Here is a 22,034-nt window from a genome sequence, read left to right as displayed (position 1 = left end):
AGGCTTTATTTTAATCTAGATCCTAATCTCACATTTTCCATAGTAGCCTACAGTTATATAGTGAAATAACAATTACGTGAGCTGAATTTAGATTAATGTAGAAATATAATGTTTATACGAATAAAAGATATTAAATATATTTAGCATTTTACTATACTTATAGTTATTAAAAATATCAGTTTTAAATAAAATATCAAAACTTACATCTAAAATATATGAGTTATGAAATTAGCTATTATAATTTATTTTTGACAGTTCTAAAGTATCTATAACTAATTAGAGCAAAACGATATTTAACGCACGAGCGTAACAATTTTAATTTATTCATTTTTAATAATGCATAGTCGAAAATATAATAGATATTGGTACCTAAATTTTTGGAGTCAAGGTCATAAATTTATTCAAATGTTATGCTTTATTACAATAAACTTTTTAAGGTAAATTAAAAAAAAAATAATAATAAGATTTCTCTTAGAAATCCATGCAATTATTATTGTTATTTTGAAATTCAATGATATACAATTCACTTTGAACTTTCAAATATACTTCAGAATTTTGTAAGACAAATCATAATACAATTATTTGGTTCATACTACATGAAAATTGAAACCGTAGAAAAACTATGTTATAAATATTAATTAAAAAATTTAAAAACAAATTCTATTTTTTCTTTGTATACAAAAAACTTTCAGAGAATTATTTTAAATAATGTAATATAATTATTTAAATCGATTAAATCATATATTTTCATTTTTATTTAAACCATGTTAACCGTTGAGATGTTAAAAACTTTTGTAAATATAACTAATGTAACTTTTGTAAAAAATTTTAAATTTCTACTGAATAATATTTTTTAATTACAATAAAATAACTTAATAAATATTTCGTTACTTTTCATACAATTCCCTAAGAATATTATTGATTTAAATACCCATTTGTTGAAAATTGAATTTCACATGTCTAAATTGCTATTAAAAATAAATTTAAACTGTTTTATATTAAATTTCTCAGGTTTTTATCAAGATGTATTCATAAAAATGTTTTTAAAAAAATTCGAAAATTTGAAATGTGTTTTTGTTTATTAAGTATGAGACAATTTTACTTTTTTGACTCCTAAAAGTATCAACTGCATTACATTCGCTATCAGAAACCGATATAAAAATTTAATATCGAAGCAATTTTTTTACTATGAAAAGATTAAAAAGTACATCTTCATCAGACATATAAAATTATTATTATAAAAATAAAACATACATCATAATACTCAATTAAAATTTTCTTCAGCGTAACGATTGGACATGCCATATTGCACACCTCATAAAGTTATATCTGACTCTAATTGAGCTTATACGTAAACATATAAATAATATTATACATATAATATAGGTATATAACATGGGTGGTCAGCGAGAAGAGATTCGCGAGCCACCAAATATATTAATAAACATAGAAGAGCCAAAATGTAAAAAAAAAAATGGTAAATGATTTATTCAAGTATAGGTAAATGTTCTTAATATCGATCATTATATTGCAGGTTAATTATAATTGTGTTGATAATAAAATTAATAATAAGTCTTTTAAAAACATCATATACACCATACACGACAATGCAATGGTAAAATAATTGTTTTACGGACACCGTAATATAATACAGTCGTACGTTATAAACGTGTACAAAATGGGTATCAAGTTTTAGTCGACTCAGCGTGTTTGAATAGAAAATAAATTAAATTATGTAGAGGTGTGTATAATGTCTACAGCTTCATTTATAGGAAAATCGCGTGATTAATATTATACGTTGATAAATTTCCTCGTAAAAATTCTGCTCCACTCTGTGACCACAAATGTGAACATTCATTGAACGTATACCTATATAAGTAGGTATTATACCTACCTATACAGAGTACGAAGACGTGGAGCTATAATAATAAAGTGTGAAAAAATTGAAACCCGATCTCGTGTAAAAACTCGGTCTGTGCCATAGGTTTTCTTATGCACCGATAAGTAATGGTTAAATCGTGTGTTATACGCCCGTGTAATAATATTACAACATTTCTATATTACTATATTATAATACGAATGCCTGCCGACTATATACCTACTAGAAATTAGAATACACCTATAGCCACCTATAGATGTCCTATATATAGCACCTGCTATCACGGATAATATACTTATATAGCGATATTTATGGACGCCAAATACATATATAGTTGTATTTCTGTACATGTGTCGACTGTGTTATAAACGCGCGAGCTTACCCGCAGTAGGTACCCAATCAAGTTCAATCGAGTTCAGGACGATCGAAAAAATGTAGGTACAACATAATAATATACAAACAATAATTTAAAATCGTCCAAAGCGGTTTGTCAAGATTCTTAAAGTTTAAAAACAGTTTATAATATTACAAATATGTTCGAAATAATTAAAAATCAAGAACTAAAATTGTCTTAATTATGTACATAATACTTCTTTCAATTATCGACCGCACAACGGTATATATTATATTTCATAATAGAGTAAATTGCCTTATTAGTTTAATAATAGGTACGCCAATATAATTTTGTGAGTGTGTGCACGCGCGTGGTGTGTATATACACACGTTATAATTATTGTAGTAGGTAATATACATTACACGATTTTAGGGCATCTCAATATATATTATAGTAGCACCCCCTGCGGGTAACATGGAAAAATAAAATTTTCCAATTATAAAATACAAGCAAAGCGTAATATTCTTATAATATGTATGAATAAATATATATTATTCATATTTTAGGGGCTTCTATGGAGTTGCATTTTCTAGGAGCGTGTTTGACCGAAAACGAATAGTATGTTCCGTATAATGTGATAATATATATATATACATACGTTTCAGCTACGGTGGTCTTCGACGCGTGTTATTTTTAAAAAATGTTTTCAAACTTTTGGGGAAAATAACGGAGATATACCTATATATATATATATATATATTATTATTATTATTATTTATCACTATCGCAGTTAGGTACATTATAGCGAATAGCGATGTTTTATTGCAAAATCGTGTGCGTCGGACATACGAACGATACCTATTACACGCAGCGAAATGCGAGTTGTACGAATCGATCATCCGCCGAGTACTTATTATATGTATATAACATATTATAATACTCGAACTACTGATGCGAAAACGGCAAACAAATAGGTACATTATTACACATTACAGTATAATATGTAAAATAACGTTTGGACGTGGGCCGAATTATTATAGAGGTACCTATATAATGTGTGTGCGTGTGTAATTTACAGTCTTGTGAATATATGAGTAAATATACCTATACCTATTTAAATAGGTACTTTTAAATATTATCTTGAACGTATTTTTATTTGTAAATCAAATACTTTTATGTAAACAAAATTCAAAAGAATTATTCGTCACATTTCAAATTGGTTTTTTATAATCATTATTTATAACTAAAATCAAACTATTAAATATTTATTATTTAATTAATATTATTAATTGGGTAGGTACTTATTTCAGAATTAAAATAAAACATTTTTTTTCCTTTTCATTTTCCAGTTTAAAATGAAATAATAGGTTAGCATAAAGTATTAATTTATGGTTTTTTTTTTTTAATTTGCTATTACAGTTTTAAATAGTCATAATTACTAAATACAAAATTATTTTTACCTGTTAGTACTATTGACTAAGTAAAACTAAAAAAGTATTTAAAATTTTATTTAAACAATATCTAAATATAAGCCAAGTATTTGAAATGTAATTTAAATACTTTTTGAATGGATGTACCTACTAGTACTTGTATCAGAATTTAAATTATTTTTATAAGATTGGTGTGTCGGAGGCCTGTGGTAAATGACGTATTGCAGTATATACTCGTATATGTTTGAACATGTATTGTACCTATGTGGCTATGTATATGTCTTATCTAGCTAAAATCCCTAGTCTATAAAAATAAAAATCTAATTTGAAAACCAACTATATATTGCAATAAGCGCTCGTGCATATATTTCAATCAATAAAAATGCTACTCGATTAGCAACCGTACAGCGAAAATAAATAATAGTATCAAGAATTTATTCAACACCACTGCGCGCTTGTGTTCAACGTTTAATCATGGGCTTATAACGGAACGGACGAGGGATTCTATCGCTTGATGTTTCAAATCCGTTAGATTAAGAATTTTCTTAGGAGGTAACATTTAAATTTAAATTTAGAACTATACTTACCCAGTCACTAAGCTAATAATACTATTCATAGACGCAATAGAAATGAAAAAGGGAGATTGGGTAGACGCAGAAATACAAAATACGTATGTACCTTTATAATAGGCTATGTACAAACATATGAATTAAATACTAGTTGTTTTAAAAATCAATAACTATAGTCTATAAACTACAAAATACCGGTACCTAAATACTGTGGACTAATAAACTTACTTAACCTATATTGGCTTTATAATAAATTAATATAAAATATGTACTATTATAAATGAGAAAAGGTATCTTTGAAATTGTATCTATCTTCAGCCCTCCCTCTTTGTATCTTACATTGAAAATTGAAATATTGGAAAAAATAAAAACCAACAACAGAAATATATGACAGTCGAGAATGAGTATGGAATTTTATCAGATGTAACCATTTCCAATCTTATATCGGTTATACCTAACATAATGTCACCTTCAGTGTTTTTATATTATATTTTATAAAAACACCTTTCTTATAGTACACTTTATTTTTTAAACCCGCAAAAAATTTGGGTATCGAACACAGCATTAGTCTATCTAAATCAATTTATAAAATAGTGGTGGCGGGAAGATGGGTAATTTATACAGAGCTCGGCATTAGTACCGTAAACATAGGCAAACTTGAGATTGGAACTGTAAAAACATATTTTATTAACGTTATCTTTATTCAAATATTTTCTCCACAAAATTCTGAACAAAATGAAAGTTCTTTTATTTCAAGTGAGTATCTATATGACCTAGGTATAATAGGCACCTTAAACGTGCAACATATTTTTTACATTATAAAAACCTTAATTTTTGCCCCGCAGTGGGCTACACAATAGTGGGAAATTCGATTTTATATGATAATATTACCACCACCCAAAACGCGTGACGTTCCACTTATAGTGTGTGACTTGGGGCAGTAATGAAAAAAAGGTACTAAGGACTTGTGGCGTACCTACGTTTGATTTTAATATTGTTTTCTTACACAGAACTAATTGAGACCAATGTTTTTCTTGTAACTCAGCATAAGAGATTGCACACGTATTATAAAGGAAGCAACTATAATATTATACTAGTTTTTTCCATAATTTCTAATTAAATTTTAAAACCGCCCCGAGCTGTCGCGTTTGACTGCACCACCCATGATTTATTAATATAAATAACAGCAGTTTATATAATATTATAATGCGTGTGGCGATACGCACGTGTATTATATCACATTATAATATATTATTATATAGTGATGAACATAATATTATACTTACCGGCCGGAAGAACTGTCGGCGATTTTCACCGCCGGCGAACACCGACCGTTGCGTTCAGTCATCGGTAATATCATAACGCGCGCGCGCTCCCGACGATGGTAAATCAACCGACTCGTGCGCCATAATACCCATACGACCGCTCGCCACGTTTTGTGACGACGACGCGACGCCGCCGCCGCCGCAGTCCGCACTGCGGTAGTGACTGTGCAGGCGTTGGGGACTGGTATTATACTTACGCGGTTCCGACAAAAATATTATTGCGAATATTAATGCGCGATAACTGCAGCTGTCGTGTATATATTATATATATAGGGTTTTAAAATTTCATGAAATTTATTTTCTTGAAATATTTCATTTCAATGAAATATAAAATACAAATTATTATATCTTTAAGTTTATAATCACGTCAACTTGCAATTTTTAAAAGTTGGTTTATTGTGTGAAATAAAGAAAATATGTATAATAATAACCAATAAGGATCCAATTAATAATACAGTGTGAAGTGATAAATTCTAGGGCTCGGAAGTTGTTGTATTAACGTTTTTTTGTTTTTGGACTATTTGATTAGTGAGCTAAATATCTTTTCCCAGACACTACTAAAAAAATATCAAAATATATAGTGCACGTTTTTGTATATTTACTATCAATATTTTCTGTGTATAATCAATATATTATTTATAATCAACTATAACCGAACACGTTTAAAAGAAGAAAAGATATTTTTCAATATTTCAAATTTTGGCGTTTAATAAATTTATGTCTTATAAAGTTGCAACTATAATAATATGGTCTATGACCACGTATTTCGTGTTCAGAACGACAGAACATCGTCTTTACACTCCGTCGCGTGCGTCCCCATAATTTGACGTGTTGTTTTATTTGAAATTTTCATAGATATTTTTAGAACTTGGTTAGAGGTGGTTAGCTAGTATATTATATGACCTTTCATATTCTATCTAAACATTTTATCAGTAGTGTAATTTAAAACTATTTGACCACTGCAGTTGTAGTCGCACGAGACAATAAGTTAAATATCTTTCAACTGTAATAAGGCGGCTTTCCACTATTGTAGGTACACGTGCGTGTGTACATGCAATTAACGACCTATATAGTCCGTTAGTTACGATCGGTCTCCAAACGTTTCTTTTTAGTTTTATACTATACATAGGTAACCGTGGTTAACATAATATTTGATCATCTCCGTATTACAAACAAAATTGACTTCGGCGCCATTTGATCGTATCAAAATAAGATATATAAAATTTATATTACAATATACTCGTATTTCATTAAAAAATTAAAGTCTGTATGCCAACCTATGTAATTAATATTTATAATAGGTACACTTTGGATATTTTATGAATACGCCTCGTAGGTACGTGTTAAGATGATAGTATTTTTATTTTGATTGATGTATTTTTAACAGGCCCGATATACGAAACAAAAGTTTTATCAGTAAATATTATTTACCCACTATAATTTATTATTTTTCTAGTATGAACATTAAAGTATTAAACATTGGAGAAAAGACGCCAAGTTGTGCTGATAATAAAGTGGTCTAAATTAGTAATTTTGTCATTCATAAGGTTTACTATTTAGATTTTAATAATAAATAGCCAATAATAGGATATGTTGTACTTACATATAAAAATCATTATTAATTGTCGGAACACATTCCGAGAGTTACGATAAATTCTTAATTAATTTGGCCTGGATTTAAAAAATCACGTACGATCGTGACAGCGATCTGCAGCAGTATCGACCTAAGAAATTCGAGGCTACGTAAATGATAGACGACGAAGTAATAATAATATTGACCGCGTGAAGACGAGCAAAAGAGGAAGAGATCAAAAACTCGATATAATATTGTATGTATTATGATAATATTTGTGACCGATTTCTTATAAATATGTATACATGTTTATTGCAGCAGCATGTTTCTAATTTAATATGATCGGACTATTAGAGTTAAGGTGGTACGGAACAACTGCCCGAGGTAATTTTTTTTACATTTTTGTGTCATGTAACACGTTTGTTGTTTTTTTCAAAATCGTTTTCGATAATTTTATATCTGTATATCTTATATTTCGAGAACACATGTAAAAAGTAAATAAACGATTTTCTTCAACAATGATCACCAGTATAAATTGTTATTGTACTTTTATGTTTTTGATACTGGAAATAATATGCTTTAGTCATGCGGAATACAAAATATTACGAATACATTTTTCATAAAAACACGCAAGTGGAAACTATTTGGCTGTACAGTATGTATCGAGTGGTTCACTACTCATTGAAATAGATGTATTAAATTTGATTGATATATCATTTGTACACAAAAAAATGTTCTGAGTGAAAACTCTATATCACTAAGTATGTATTTCATATTATGTTTTTTTTTTATATTCCTATTAAAATAATTTATGATTATCAATACAGTAGTTAAATTTAATTTTTATCAAAAACTTTGCATTTAAAAAAAAGGGGGTTAAACTGTGATCCGCATGAATAATATTTTTAAATTATAACAAAACAATAAATATTATTATTCATAATTTAAAAATGTAATTTTGTCCAAATTTGAACTTAAAATGTCTATGGATAGCTCAAAAAGAGTTAATATATTTTGAAATTATTTATTATTTAGGTATATTAAATGTAAGATATTCTAGAAATATTATGAATTCTATGAGAACTTATTTATAGATTACAGACAAGTAAAGGTATGCCAGCATACGCAGAAATTAACTATGGAACGGATTATAACTACTCGGAATACCGAAAAAGTAATCACTTAAATCCAATAAAAAATATGTAATAAGAAAAAAATGTGTAAAATATGATCTTTACAAAATTACTTTGAACAATTCAATATAAAATTATTTCTCCAACATTATTCAATCTAGCGCTGGAAAAAATATTAAGAGATATAAACAAATAACGGAAAATGAAAATAATAGAATTGCAATTTCGGTGATTTTGGTATACGCCGATGTATTATATATTATTAAATTATTTTACAACTTATAAGTTATAACAAAAGTTTAAACATTTTAGTATGAAAGTTGACAAGGCGATAATGCAAATAAAATAAAATATAATAAAAGCGATTTTTAAGATCTAAGATCTTAAGAATTTACAAATTTAATTATAACATTATTTTTTTTTCACTTTAGGAAAATATGTGGAAATATTACCCAACACTTATGAACAAAAAATATTATTAATAATCTAAGTATTATAATAATAGAAAATGATCATAATTTAACCGTATTATCAATTTTTTAAATTAAATTCAATAAAATAGTGTTAGTACAAATTTAAAACAAAATGTTTGAACTAGTTGGCTAATATGATGACGAAATTAAATTATGTTGGAAAACTATGGCATCCCCCAAGCACTCCCGCTAGTAGTTAGCATTACTAACTGCCCTCGATTGAATAGATAATTAAAAGGTCATATCCTTATTATTGTGCTTGTATTTAATTTCGGAAGCCAACTATAGCAGTAATAGCGCTATATTATCATTTCAATATGAAAATTCGTTTATGGGTGATTATGCAAAGGATACACAATATAGTTATGTATGTATCTTTGTAACAGTATTAATATTTTACAGAGAGTGGAGTGTAGTGTGTGTGTGTGTGTGTGTGAGAGAGAGAGAGAATTATAAAAACAGACGTACCGCCGATTGTCAACAACGTAGATGATTAATGAATTACAGTATTTGCCAACACACATTCGACACATGCGATTACCAACAATCGTCGTTATTGTTGTAAGGTAAAAAAAAAAAAAAAAAAACGTGTTAAATGAAAACGAGTCACGACACGATAGGTAAGGCAATATACTACACTCGGATTTACAGACTATACATATATATGCTATTGCGTTCTCACACGAACTCACGTACTTTGGAAAGAGTTGAATATATTATTAATATGATATACTTAGCAGAATTTTTGTGAGAAATATTTTATTTATAGTTAAATACGCAAATAAGTATGTAGCGTGTTGAATATAAATATACATTATACACGTATTAAGTATAATATATTAAATTCGTGTCCCAATAGAAGCTTTATTTTTGTATGTATTGCTAACGATAACTGATAAGTCAATGGATAAAGTGTTGATCGCGATCTATGACCATCTGTTGCAATAATCGTAAACGTTAACATTAATAATATTATATATATCCATTGTATATTCGTGCTCATATAGTAATACAGTCGAATCTCGATAACTCGAATTTCAAATGAGGTAAACTTATATTCAACTTGTGTATTTCTAAAATCATATGACAAAAATTCTTTTAAAAATACGAACTAATTTGAGTTAGTTAATTTATGGGGTCAGTGGATAAATGTGTTAACTGACATTAACATTTTGTTCTAAAGAGTAGATTAACAACTACATAGACACTACCACTTATTTTATCCACTACAACTAATAATAAATTCTTCTTAAACATCGGCTTTTTTTATTTCGGTAACCATTAAATAAAATCTTATAAAACTTTGATGTAATGTTTATAACATTATAATACCTCTATTTATGCATTTTTGTAAAAATGTTACTTAACACCTTTATCCATTGACCCCTTTTAATTATGTAAGTATATATTTGTTAACTACAATTTTAAGTCTCATTTCCTATATATTATAATTTAGAAATTTTGTATTTTACTATCAGTCACTACATATTGATTTTCATCTGAAGCGTTTTGAGTACATATTTTACAAAAACGGCGTTTTTTCTACTTTTCTAGTTGTCTAATCAACTTTGATTAGCTTTAAATTGTTTGTGGCCAAGTTAAGTGACAAAAATTCAGAATTATCCTTAAAAATTTATTTATTGGAATGTTTAAATTTCTACATCGAATACACCAATTAAGTAAACTAACCTCTATATCGAGATACTCAGAGATCTTCATTATTTTCATAGTCCCTTTATTAGTTTCGTACTCTCATAAAATATCGTTTTTATTTTTCGGTATATGATTGAAAGTATACTAGGTGGAGTATTAAATTGCTTGACAATTTCATTTTTAGGTTTACCACTTTTAATCACCTTAATAATTATATTGAGTTTTTCAGAAATTGATAATGTAACCAATTTATGTTTAAAAGACATAACGAATAATACAAAATTACATTTTTAATTACGTAAAATAAACTACAATTTATGTAAACACTACACAACCAAGATTTACGGCAACTGTTGATTAATTTACAGCATAATAGTAAATAAATGATAGTGTCATTTGTACATTAAGGATTGTGTAAATTGGTTCTAATGATAAAATTTGTGAAAAATATTCATTCGCGACAAATACTGCATTGAGTGTATATACATTTTCTAAGGACATTGCAAGAAAAAAATTCGAGTTATCGAGACTTGACTTATATACTATATAAAGGGATTGGCATAGAATTTAATTGCCATGGGTCGACTCTATACTCATATCGAATGCAAATAAAATTATGTTATTTAATGTTGTGTCTGTGTTATAATTTTTTACTTGACATGATAGGTATAAATTGTCAGTTAATTTTAATTTTTGTTTTTATTTTAGGATTCAATTCAATTTATTTTTTTAAAAATAAATATTACATTCATTGAAATACTTTTAATATTTTCCAGCAAATTGGTTATTTGCTTTGATCAATCTCCGACACGCGTGCTATAGATTTGGTATAGCCACTCCCCTTGTAACTTGTAACGTTAATAATAAACTATATATGTTTAATATGAATTATCAATACTATAGATTTTATATCATCTTATTAAAATTAAATTAAAAAACTATAAGCTGGGTTTAATTAAAATTAGAAATGTATGTATTTTTAAGTAGTACGAATTTCTAAAAACAACTCAATGTATACATCATAATAAAATTATACATAACAGGTAGTGCATGATATTATAAAAAAATATAGGTATAAAAATAAATATATTATTTCTATTAAACTACGTTTGAACTAAATATTTAATAATAAAATAAAGTTTGAAATCGTTCAGTGTGTTTAGACGCATAATTAAGTGTAAATATTTATTAGTATTATTAAGTATTTTATTATTAATAATTAACCAACAAACAGTTTTTATAAGTACAGATTTTACAAGAGTTTTGTATATGATTATACCTGTACATTAAAATTCCATAGTATAACATGAAAATTAGATTTTTAAACAAAAGCTAAAAACTTTTGTGTAATACTTATGTGTAATATTTGTATTATAAATGTGAAAAAAGTTATAAATCATCGAATTCGAAAAACGATTATAAGCTTTATCGCATGGCTGATGAAAAACATCTATCGATAAGATATCATGTTTTATAAATATAACAAACATAATCTCTATTGGTTGATCAACTTACTACTAAGTAGCTCTATTATCAATCCCAAAGAGTATTAAATCTCGACCATTATGGTTTACGTATAACGTATTACTAATTTCTGTTGTATTTTTTTTTTAATTTGAATCACATTTTATTCAACTACATAATATATGCATAATATGATAATATTATTATACAGCTATATTATAAGTTTAGATCATTATAAATTATCATATGATAGTAGAATATAATTGGTATAATTTTGATTTCGATTTCTGGAGAAAAAAAATACTGATTATTGATGATTAGTATTGATGCTCTAGAAAAAAGAAACATAAAATTAAAGATAATTAATTTTTTTATCAATTTTTTAATTTAAAAATAATGTTTAGTGTTTAATTATACAACATGCTTTCTCATTTTTAATAATCGTATAATTATAGACAATAATTATTCAAAATATTATTATACATTATTATTGATTATAGGTGATATTAGCAAATTACGACAGATATCAGCTTTATAATATTTACAATTTAATTCTAAATTTGCATTGGAGTTATAATTTTGCCTAATTCAATACGCCGTTAAAATTCGTTGAATCTCATTCATTTTAATTCATGACCAATAAAATCTAAAAATTTATACATTTAAGTAACTTGTTTGGCTGATGTGTTAACCACTAGTTTTATAATGGTTACACAACTTTATTTTAAAAATTAAACAAATTATATTAAATATATGTATTTATGTCAAGATAATTGTTTAGAGATTTGTTTAAAAATAATATTTAAATCACTTTGAAGCATTTAAATAATACTACATTTGATATATTATTATGTAAATACATTGAGTTTTGATCAAGTCTTCCAGAATTTTTTTTTTTAATTTATTAAAAAAAAAGAGTACAATCTGTAACAACAGTTAAAATAAAGTGATAAAAATGAATACATAAAGACAGGGCATGAAAGCTTGAGAAGATACAGCTGTAGCACTCAGATTTTCAGAAAAATTAATAACAATCATTAGAAGTAAAGAATAATAATTTAATTACACAAATACATAATTTAAGGTTCTATTAATAATTAGCCTCTCTAAGTGTATATAAATGTATTTATTTTGTAATTATCAGCTATTAAATTTACACGCTGTTAAAGGAATTGTCAATATTGTCAATATTAATTTAAACAATACTTTGACACTAATGATGACAGGTTCATGATAAATGTATTATGTATACAATATAAATTAAACAATTTCATTAATCACTTAAAAAAATATATTTATTTTTAGATACTCAATCAAAAAAGAAATAAGCTTTCAATAAATAAACCTGTGAATTATTATATTGATTTACATATTTAATTTAGATTGTACATTGAATTTCCAGTCAAAAAAAGTTTCTAATATAATCAAACTAAACATCAAATTATTTATGAATTCCATAAATATATATTCATATTAAAAAATACAAAACATTCTATAATATCATCTCAACAAATTAATATTAACTAACATATATTCCCTAGGTCAGAGGGTTTCCACACTGGTGGGCTTCTCTCACATTACTTTATGTTGTTGTTATCTATATTCAGGTTACCAAATATATTTATTATGTATAATAATATTACAGATTGTAAATATATATTGTTTAAATAATAATAATAATAAAGAAAAATATTTGAACTGAAAGAAATATCTTAACAGTGATTGATTATACAAAGTATTTTAGATTCTAACATGAAGACAATCATTAGTTTTTCGAAAAATTAAGAAAAAAATTAAAGCAAAACATCCGTTTTTAACAAATTTTAATCTAGATTCTAGAAAATTTTAGAGAAACCTAAGCTTTTCAAAATCAATCGTAAAATGAGAATATTTGTCTAAATTGTCTAAATTTAAAAGAGCAATATGTGTAGTTACATAAGTATTTTGTACTGAGTAATTAATTTAAAATGACTAATGGAAAAAAAATATCATTGATATATTTTGTTTTGACAATACATTATTTCATAGCAGGTACAATTGTTTAGACTGGTACGAAAAATCACCACATGGCACATATGGGTACATTATTTTTTATACGATTCCAACAAAAGACGTTTCTTATAATGTTATTGGATTTTATAATTTACATTTGTATATATTTTGTAATGCAAAATACTAAAATCTGATCGTGCGGTCGAGTTTAAAGAGTTTAAGACTCGTATAATTATACTATATGTATATTTATTTTATTTATTGAATGCAAATATGCCAATAACATCGTAAATAAACATTTTAATGTTAAGACTCAAAATATAATTAAAAATATATAAAATAAAAATTCAAACTTTTATCTTCAATCCTGTAAAGGTAATTATATACTATACCTGCATACATGACTCTGTATACATGTATGCCTTTCAGAAATTTATGAAGGTCGTAACCGAAAACTACAGTTTACAAATGATACTATCGAGTATACTGTTTTATACGTGCGAGTACGCCTGAGTCGTATGGTCGTAAAGTTTATAATATATATTATTGATGTATACAGTAATTGATTTTGATTGAGTTACTAGACGTTTATAAATATACAATTTATAATAATTTCTCCAGATTATATATATATATAGAGAGAGGAGTAAGTCCAAAATATACAATTATACTTCCAATATGGCATATAAATTGTATATATTATTTATGATAAAGTATTCTCAGTATAATCATAAAATTATACAATATATAATACATATAATATAATATGTATTATACAGTACCTTATTATTAGGTATGTTGCTAATAAACGTACTAACCATAAATATATCTTAAATTATGGTTTAAATCGCTTAAATGCGGCTAATACAATTTCAATCGTAAAATATATTCTTATAATTACATACTTATATATATATTATATATTATATATTGGGCGTCTACCGGAATACTACGAAAAAGTATTTAGGAATTTGTATATAAATATTAAATAGTAATATAAATTTAATAAAATGTATTTATTAATAATAAATAATAGAGCTACTGCGGACTATTTCAAATAACTAATAACTATTAACTGATATTAAAATTATTTAACATTAATAATCACTTTAAATGTTTAACATAATTACATCCTTGGGTTAAAATAAATTATATAGCTAAATTAGAAAATTTTAATACAGTGAAATATTAAACATTATTTTGTAACTTTTATAATTTTTTTTAAGAGTTCTCAGAGTCTACATAATTTATCATTATTTAACTAGAAATTTATTGTATTGATAATTGATATAATAATAATAAAACAATAATATAATATTATAATAGTAATAATAAAATAAACTACCCAATCAATATGCAGTTTTCTTCTAAGAAGTGCTTGAGTGTAATTTAAATATAGTAATATTGTTTTTTTTTCAATCTGAACGAAGCAATGAATGCATTTATTTTACAATGATGCGTGTTTTTTTCTGTCTGTCATCACCTGCTGAAACGGTAAAAAAGTGGCGTGCTTTCTGGTAGCCTATAACCTAACCTTGAATTTCATTAGTACTTTTGGGGGTCAAAATTAAACAACTTGTCAACTTCTAAAGACTAAAAGTACATTTTTTAATCGGGGAAAAGTTAGGAAAAACGGGAATTTTTATATAAATCCAATTTATGACTAAGCCGTTTTTTACTTTAACTTGGAAACTAATATCTGTGAATAATTGAAATTTCACTAAATGTTTATACTAAAATTTTCTATTTATGATACACTTTTAAAAATATTTTGAGTCTTTTTTAACTATATGTAGGCATGAGAAATTTATTTTTTTTTAGTTTTTATATTTCTATAAATATCAATAAAAATTCACTGAGTCAAAATTCTTAAAAATTTATAACAAAATCAAACATAAATTATTCTTACATATACGTATAAAAGTTATAAAAAAACATAGGCACAATATTTTTTTATATACATTTGAAAATAGAATTTTGACGAATTTTGTCAAAATCACAAAACATTGAAACTATAATTTATAGTTAGAAATTCATAAAAACTTATTTTTTTATATCTAAGTTTTGAAAATTTAACACAAGATTTTTCATACGTAATTCATACTAAAAAATCTAAAAAATATATAAAGACAATTATTTTTTATAAACATTTTAAGTTCCAACATGAATGAAATAACGCTTTTTTTGTAATTAACATATGTCAAAAGACTTCGCATCTATGTATGGATTAATATATATGTAGATTATAGGCATGTATAGTATGGGATTGCAAACATATGGTAAACGTGCGAAACTGCTGAAGGTAACCTGAATCCTGATGGCCAAATATTAACAACTACCTAAGTATTTTTATTTTGAAAGTTCAATCATGCATTTAATAAAAAAAATTCTTCATAATTTTTAAGTAATACAATTCAAAGTTTGAAACTCATCTCAATTATAATATTCTGTAGATACCTTGAAAAAAGTGGCTTATTCATAATTTTTCTAATATTCGTAATATACATTTGTGAACTTGTATAAGTTTATTTTCAACAATGTATTCGATCAAATCCAAAAATAGAAATAATACATTAATACAAATAAAACTAATTCTAAACTTGTGATTCGTTAACATTTGAAACCTAGCCTATGAATAATATATCATTATTAAGATTATTAATTATCACACGTAGTAAATTTATCGTTTTTATCGTATTTTATCTATTCCTTTTATTATCGATGTACAAAATACACGTCTTATTTATAGTTAGTATAATTTTGCAGGCGGAAAGATAATAATTAATTATGTATGTATAAACTATAAGCACTTTAAAAATATATTATTATCGTATTTTTATAATTAAATGTAGTAAATGTTTTGATTCTTAAAATTAACATTATACCTGATTGTTATATTTTTATTATTGTTTATGCGTTATTTAATCATATTTAATTACATTTTAATAATAATAATATTTATTTTATAATTTTTTATGTTTAATATTAGAGTATTAAGAAGCTAAGGCCCAAATAAGGTTGGTTTTACAAATCATAGGTTTACCTGGCAAAAGTGGAAAAATGACATTTTTCCCGAATATCATGGTTGATCCGTGTTTTTCCCGTATAATACATTTAATGTTAATTATGTATACATACATATAGTTGAATAACGTATTATTCATATAGAAACTATGACTAATTCATATTTATGTGTATGATTTTAGTACATTTTGGAGGGTGTTGGAAGCAAAGTCTCCCACAGTAATGTAAAGTTTAATATAAATTGTATAGAACGAAAAAAAATATGTTTTAGTCTCTACCCTACATACAACGCGTATATCTATACGTCCGACTGTCAGTTACATTGTTAGTGGCACGGTAATTATAATAACAACAACAATCTAATGTATATACCATAATCTATAATATTATAATATATATTCCATTTTTTTAATTTTTTTTTTTTTTTATTAGCTTCCAATATCTAAATTATTCAATTCAATAATTAGGTACAATTATACATATGAATAAAAAAAAATAAAACATTCGTTACAAACACACACACACACACATACACACACACACACACACACATATATATATATTATATTCCATTATATTTGATCGAAATAAACAACGATAAATAATGTGATCGATACGATCTGTACGAAGAAAGCTACGGGTAGTTTTATTTTATCTGACAGTGTGTTAATATTGGATTCTATCAGAACACATTGACGTCAACCCAATTTCGTTGTTGGAGAAATCTGTGTTTGATGTTTCTGCAGCGCCGAATATAGGAGAACACCGCCACACCTTCGCCGATAAATCTTTACGAAAAAATTACGATGATCTCCATTTTGTGCAAGCGTAGATCGTATCGTTACATACAAATATACAATTATTGTCTTACAAATTACAATATTGTATAATACCTGTCATACACCTACTACAGCAACTTAGTGAAATCATTTTCACTTGTTACATGAAATGGAAAAAAATGTTTGTTGCATTTCATGAAATACAAAAATGAATGGACACAGAATATGTTATTATTTCATAGTTTGTAAATGTGTAACACCAACAAATTGTGTATTTTTCATAATAATTTTTATATATTATGTAGGTATATCTTATGGAGTATAATGTGAAATATATTGTTTTACATATGAAACGAATTATTATAATTTACAAAATTAAAATTAATAAAATAGGTAATGTGTAAAAACTAAACATTTTGAATTATGTGAAATTGACAACTGTGATTCGTCTAATATACAATTTTAGTACGTGACACAAATGGTACTGACAAGTACGAATAGTATTATACGTTAAAAATTGAAAACACCAGTTAATAGTCGAATTTATCATTAAGGACTTATATAGGTGTAGTCGGGGTGTATTGTATGTAGCATTGAATACACGATGTTATGAAATTGTATACATATTATACATATTGATATTTACATGCTTTATACTCAGTAACTTTACAGGGAATTTACCAAGCATACTCACCCATTTTTCTTTAATAATGCAGTAATTCAAAATCTAATTTATAACATTTTTAAATATTAAATAGGTACCTATAATTAAAGACCATGTTTTCAGATTGTTGAAATCGTTTGTACTTTTTAAGGGCTGTTATGTGGACATACAAACCCTCTTTTAGATGTAAATTATTTCATGAAAATCTTTTCTGAATATTTAGTTAAATCGAAATCAAAATTTGAATAAGTATTTTTTGAGTTGTTTAACTTTGTAAATTAACGATAATAGGTTCAAGACAATAAATTTGGAAGATTTAGGGGCTATGATGATGATTTAAAATGTTTTTTTAATAAATTAATATTGATCTATCAAAATTTATAATTTGTGAAAATGGACCAAGTATAATTAAAATTAGATCCAATATTATTATATCTGTTTTATATTTTTGTGAAACCATTTTAAGGACGATTATCCTTTGTCTTTAACATGGACATTTCAGTAACTGAAAAACTACTCGTTCGATTTTCGAATTAGATACCTATTTCAAACATTTCAATAAAATTATCCACTAAATAATTTACAGTAAAAAGGGGGAGGGGTACTTATTTAAAAAATAAACAGAAATTTGTATCACCACGACATACCTTTTAAGTAATATAAAAAATCTAAGTAATTTTAAAATATGGTTTTTCAGTAAGTATTTAGAAATTCCGAAAATCAAAATTTAAATTAATTGATAATTAGATGAAAAAAATAAAGATGAATATTTCACATAGTGAATGACCCGCCTGTATAATTAACACCATGAGGTCGAACTACCGGTTAGAAGACGAACGACGAACGTATACTAAAGTCAAAAATACCATCGTTATATTTGGATGAAAAAAGTTAGAAGTAACGAAATGATGACGAATGTCTTAAGTAATAAAATTATTCGTATGTACCGTGTATACCCCGCCAGCAATAACTTATTGAGATATGTACAATAATTTGGAATATTATTTTTCACGTATTATTTTGCGTAAAAAGGTACCTAAAAATGATTCATGGACAGCCATCAGATAAACGAATTTGCTCCGCCAATATTATTTTCAATAGTTATCCTGCAGAAAAAGTGTGCATGTTTCTAACGTTTTCTTCGTAAGGAATCGTGTGTTTAATCGCATATTCTGTGTTGTGTTCGTGAGACGTTAACGAATATTGTGATATACCTACCAGCTGTGTAGTACCTAGTACCTACTTACCATAGGTAGTCACAGTGCACTGGCCGATGATGGTAAACGCGTGCCGAGAACACATTTAAAAGAAATAATGATATTACGTATAATATACCTTATAATATACATATACTACGAAATAAAACCTAACCGAATCATACGCGACTATAAATAACATTATTATTTAAAATAACTAATATCCATATACCGTGACGGCCGACGAATATAAACAACCAAAATATATTTATATATCAATTATTTCATCGAATCGAATGATGCACATTTCATAAGCTCTGTAGTCTCCTATACAGAAAATATGACCCAATTATAACGCGGCAATAAGTAAAACATTAAAAACTATTATGATATTTAAATATATTGCAATAGCAACAAAGATGTGGCGGAAAATCGTGTATGTTAATTCGGCGCGCGCGCTCGTCCGGTCCAAGCACGATCCACGATATTATTATTATTATTATTATTATTATATTGCAGATTAAATTAATATATAATATTATATATACAGTGTATATACGCGCGTATGTACATTATAAAATCGTTTTAATATCAATTTGCGCGGAGAGCAACTGCAGCCGGCGACTACACGGACGCTGTGACTACGACGATGATTAAACAATGATAAATTAATTGATGTGAATTGATTGGCTATCAGCCGCGGCGGCGGCAGACTTTTTTATTATCGGAAGGAACGCGGCACCGCCGGCGAACAACCGTGTATATGTGAATGTGTTAAGTTTGAGTATATAACGGACTAACGCACACACACAATAATAATAATGATAATATATTATAGTCAAACGAGCAATAATAATATAATGTAGAGCACTCGTACGCGTGTGTTCATGTTGTTATAATTATTACTTGCGCGACGTGCTTAAAATAACATATATTATTATAATGTATAGGTAGTTACCAAAAAAATTATATTATTATTTATTATTTTATGCATTTTTGTTTTATAGTTTTGTGATACAGAAATCGCGTGCGTGCGTGTGTATTTACGTAGAACGATATTAGGTATATAGGTATACCTACGATTATACTACTTATATATGTACTTATACAAGGTGATCCATTTAGGTGTCTATACACTCAATTTTGACTTTTTGAAAACATTTTTTTTTTTCTACATAATTTGATGTCACTGTACAACAACATTTTTCAAGTTACGTAACTAATTTGAATTTCAACACACACTTTTTTAATTTCGTATTCCGAAACAGAATGTTTGTGTAAAATGTTTTTGATGCGTACAAATCGAATTTCAAACGGGATAGTTGTAATTAATCAGAACATAAAGTATTTAAGGTTTAGGAGAGTGGCATCATTAGCATTGGATACGTTGTAAAGTGTTGGTCCGATACTTAGCTCATCTAAACTTAGAATACTCACAAGTTATAAGTTTATAACTAATTAACCTGCACTCGTAGAATCGTAGATCACCTTGTATAATTTATAGTTTTCGTCTCCGTCGCTAACTGACGAAATATATAATATATTAACGACTACCGGTACGAGCGTAACCGGTTTTCTATACCTACAGTATATTTTTAATAATATTAATATTCCCTACGACGAATATACCCGGCCGGTCATTTTTCGTTTACGAATAACGAGATTTACGCGGCGCTTCGGTTTCGAGAGATCGTCTATAAGTATATGTTATATTATTATTCTGTTACTAGCTGCGATGTGTAAGCTGCAGGCCGCGAAGGTAGATTAATAACAATATGATGCATAGGTTATAGGTATATTATGCCTTATAATATATTATAATACATATTATACATTCAGACAACATTAATAGTTATCATCTCGTCTGACCCCTGTGTGTCATAACACTCATAACATTGCACTTGTTACGTTACCACAATATTATAGGTATTGTTACAAACTACGAATTGCGAGAAGAAATTCTGTAATTTATCGTAATAACAAATAATCGTACATATTATTACAGGTGTACGCGTTTACACGATTATTATTTCCGCGAGGCAGTTCGGGTTCAACGACGGCTACGCCGAAGGAAAAAAACAATAAAACTTCGTCGATTTTACGATCGAAAAAATAATAATATTAGGTGCCTATATAATACCCGCGTTTATAATTTTTTATAACGTACAGAGTGATTAACCAAGCAAGTTCAACATTATTGATTCCATATAGCATCTTCAAGTATACTTATTTAAGGACATATAGATATTTTAAAATACTTGGATTTTTTTATACCATATATTTTCGCTATACCAACTTTTTATTTCATATGAATTCCCTAGTTGACATACGATTTTCCGTTTTTATTATTAAATATATAAAAATGTTTTTCAATAACGTATTTATATTTATGAAAATATTATAGTATATATAATTTTATACTGCGAGTAAAAAAAAAAAGTGCATATTTTTGAAGCCTATTTGTACTATATTATAAATACATAAGCGCATGTACCTATTTAGTACTTTTTAAATTCCGAGCCCTACATAATAAAATACTCACCATT

At 26.5% G+C, this 22,034-nt stretch overlaps 1 protein-coding gene across 7 annotated transcripts in view; it reads right to left on the bottom strand.

The window, feature by feature from the left end:
* LOC113555859 overlaps positions 1–22,034 on the bottom strand; it is a 53,267-nt gene that overhangs the window by 15,504 nt on the left and 15,729 nt on the right. Inside the window, exon 1 of one of the 7 annotated variants that reach the window (XM_026960434.1) lies at positions 5,499–5,601. The exons of the other annotated variants lie outside the window; for them this stretch is intronic. Coding sequence (XP_026816235.1) covers positions 5,499–5,572 — 74 coding nt within the window. The 5' untranslated portion in view covers positions 5,573–5,601. Of the gene's footprint in view, positions 1–5,498; positions 5,602–22,034 lie in introns of those variants that run through there. 7 annotated transcript variants of the gene reach the window in all.

This window comes from Rhopalosiphum maidis, chromosome 3 (assembly GCF_003676215.2).
Source record: "Rhopalosiphum maidis isolate BTI-1 chromosome 3, ASM367621v3, whole genome shotgun sequence".
NCBI lineage: Eukaryota > Metazoa > Arthropoda > Insecta > Hemiptera > Aphididae > Rhopalosiphum > Rhopalosiphum maidis.
Note: the sequence above shows the minus strand (reverse complement) of the source record. Positions and strands in the feature narration are given on the sequence as shown.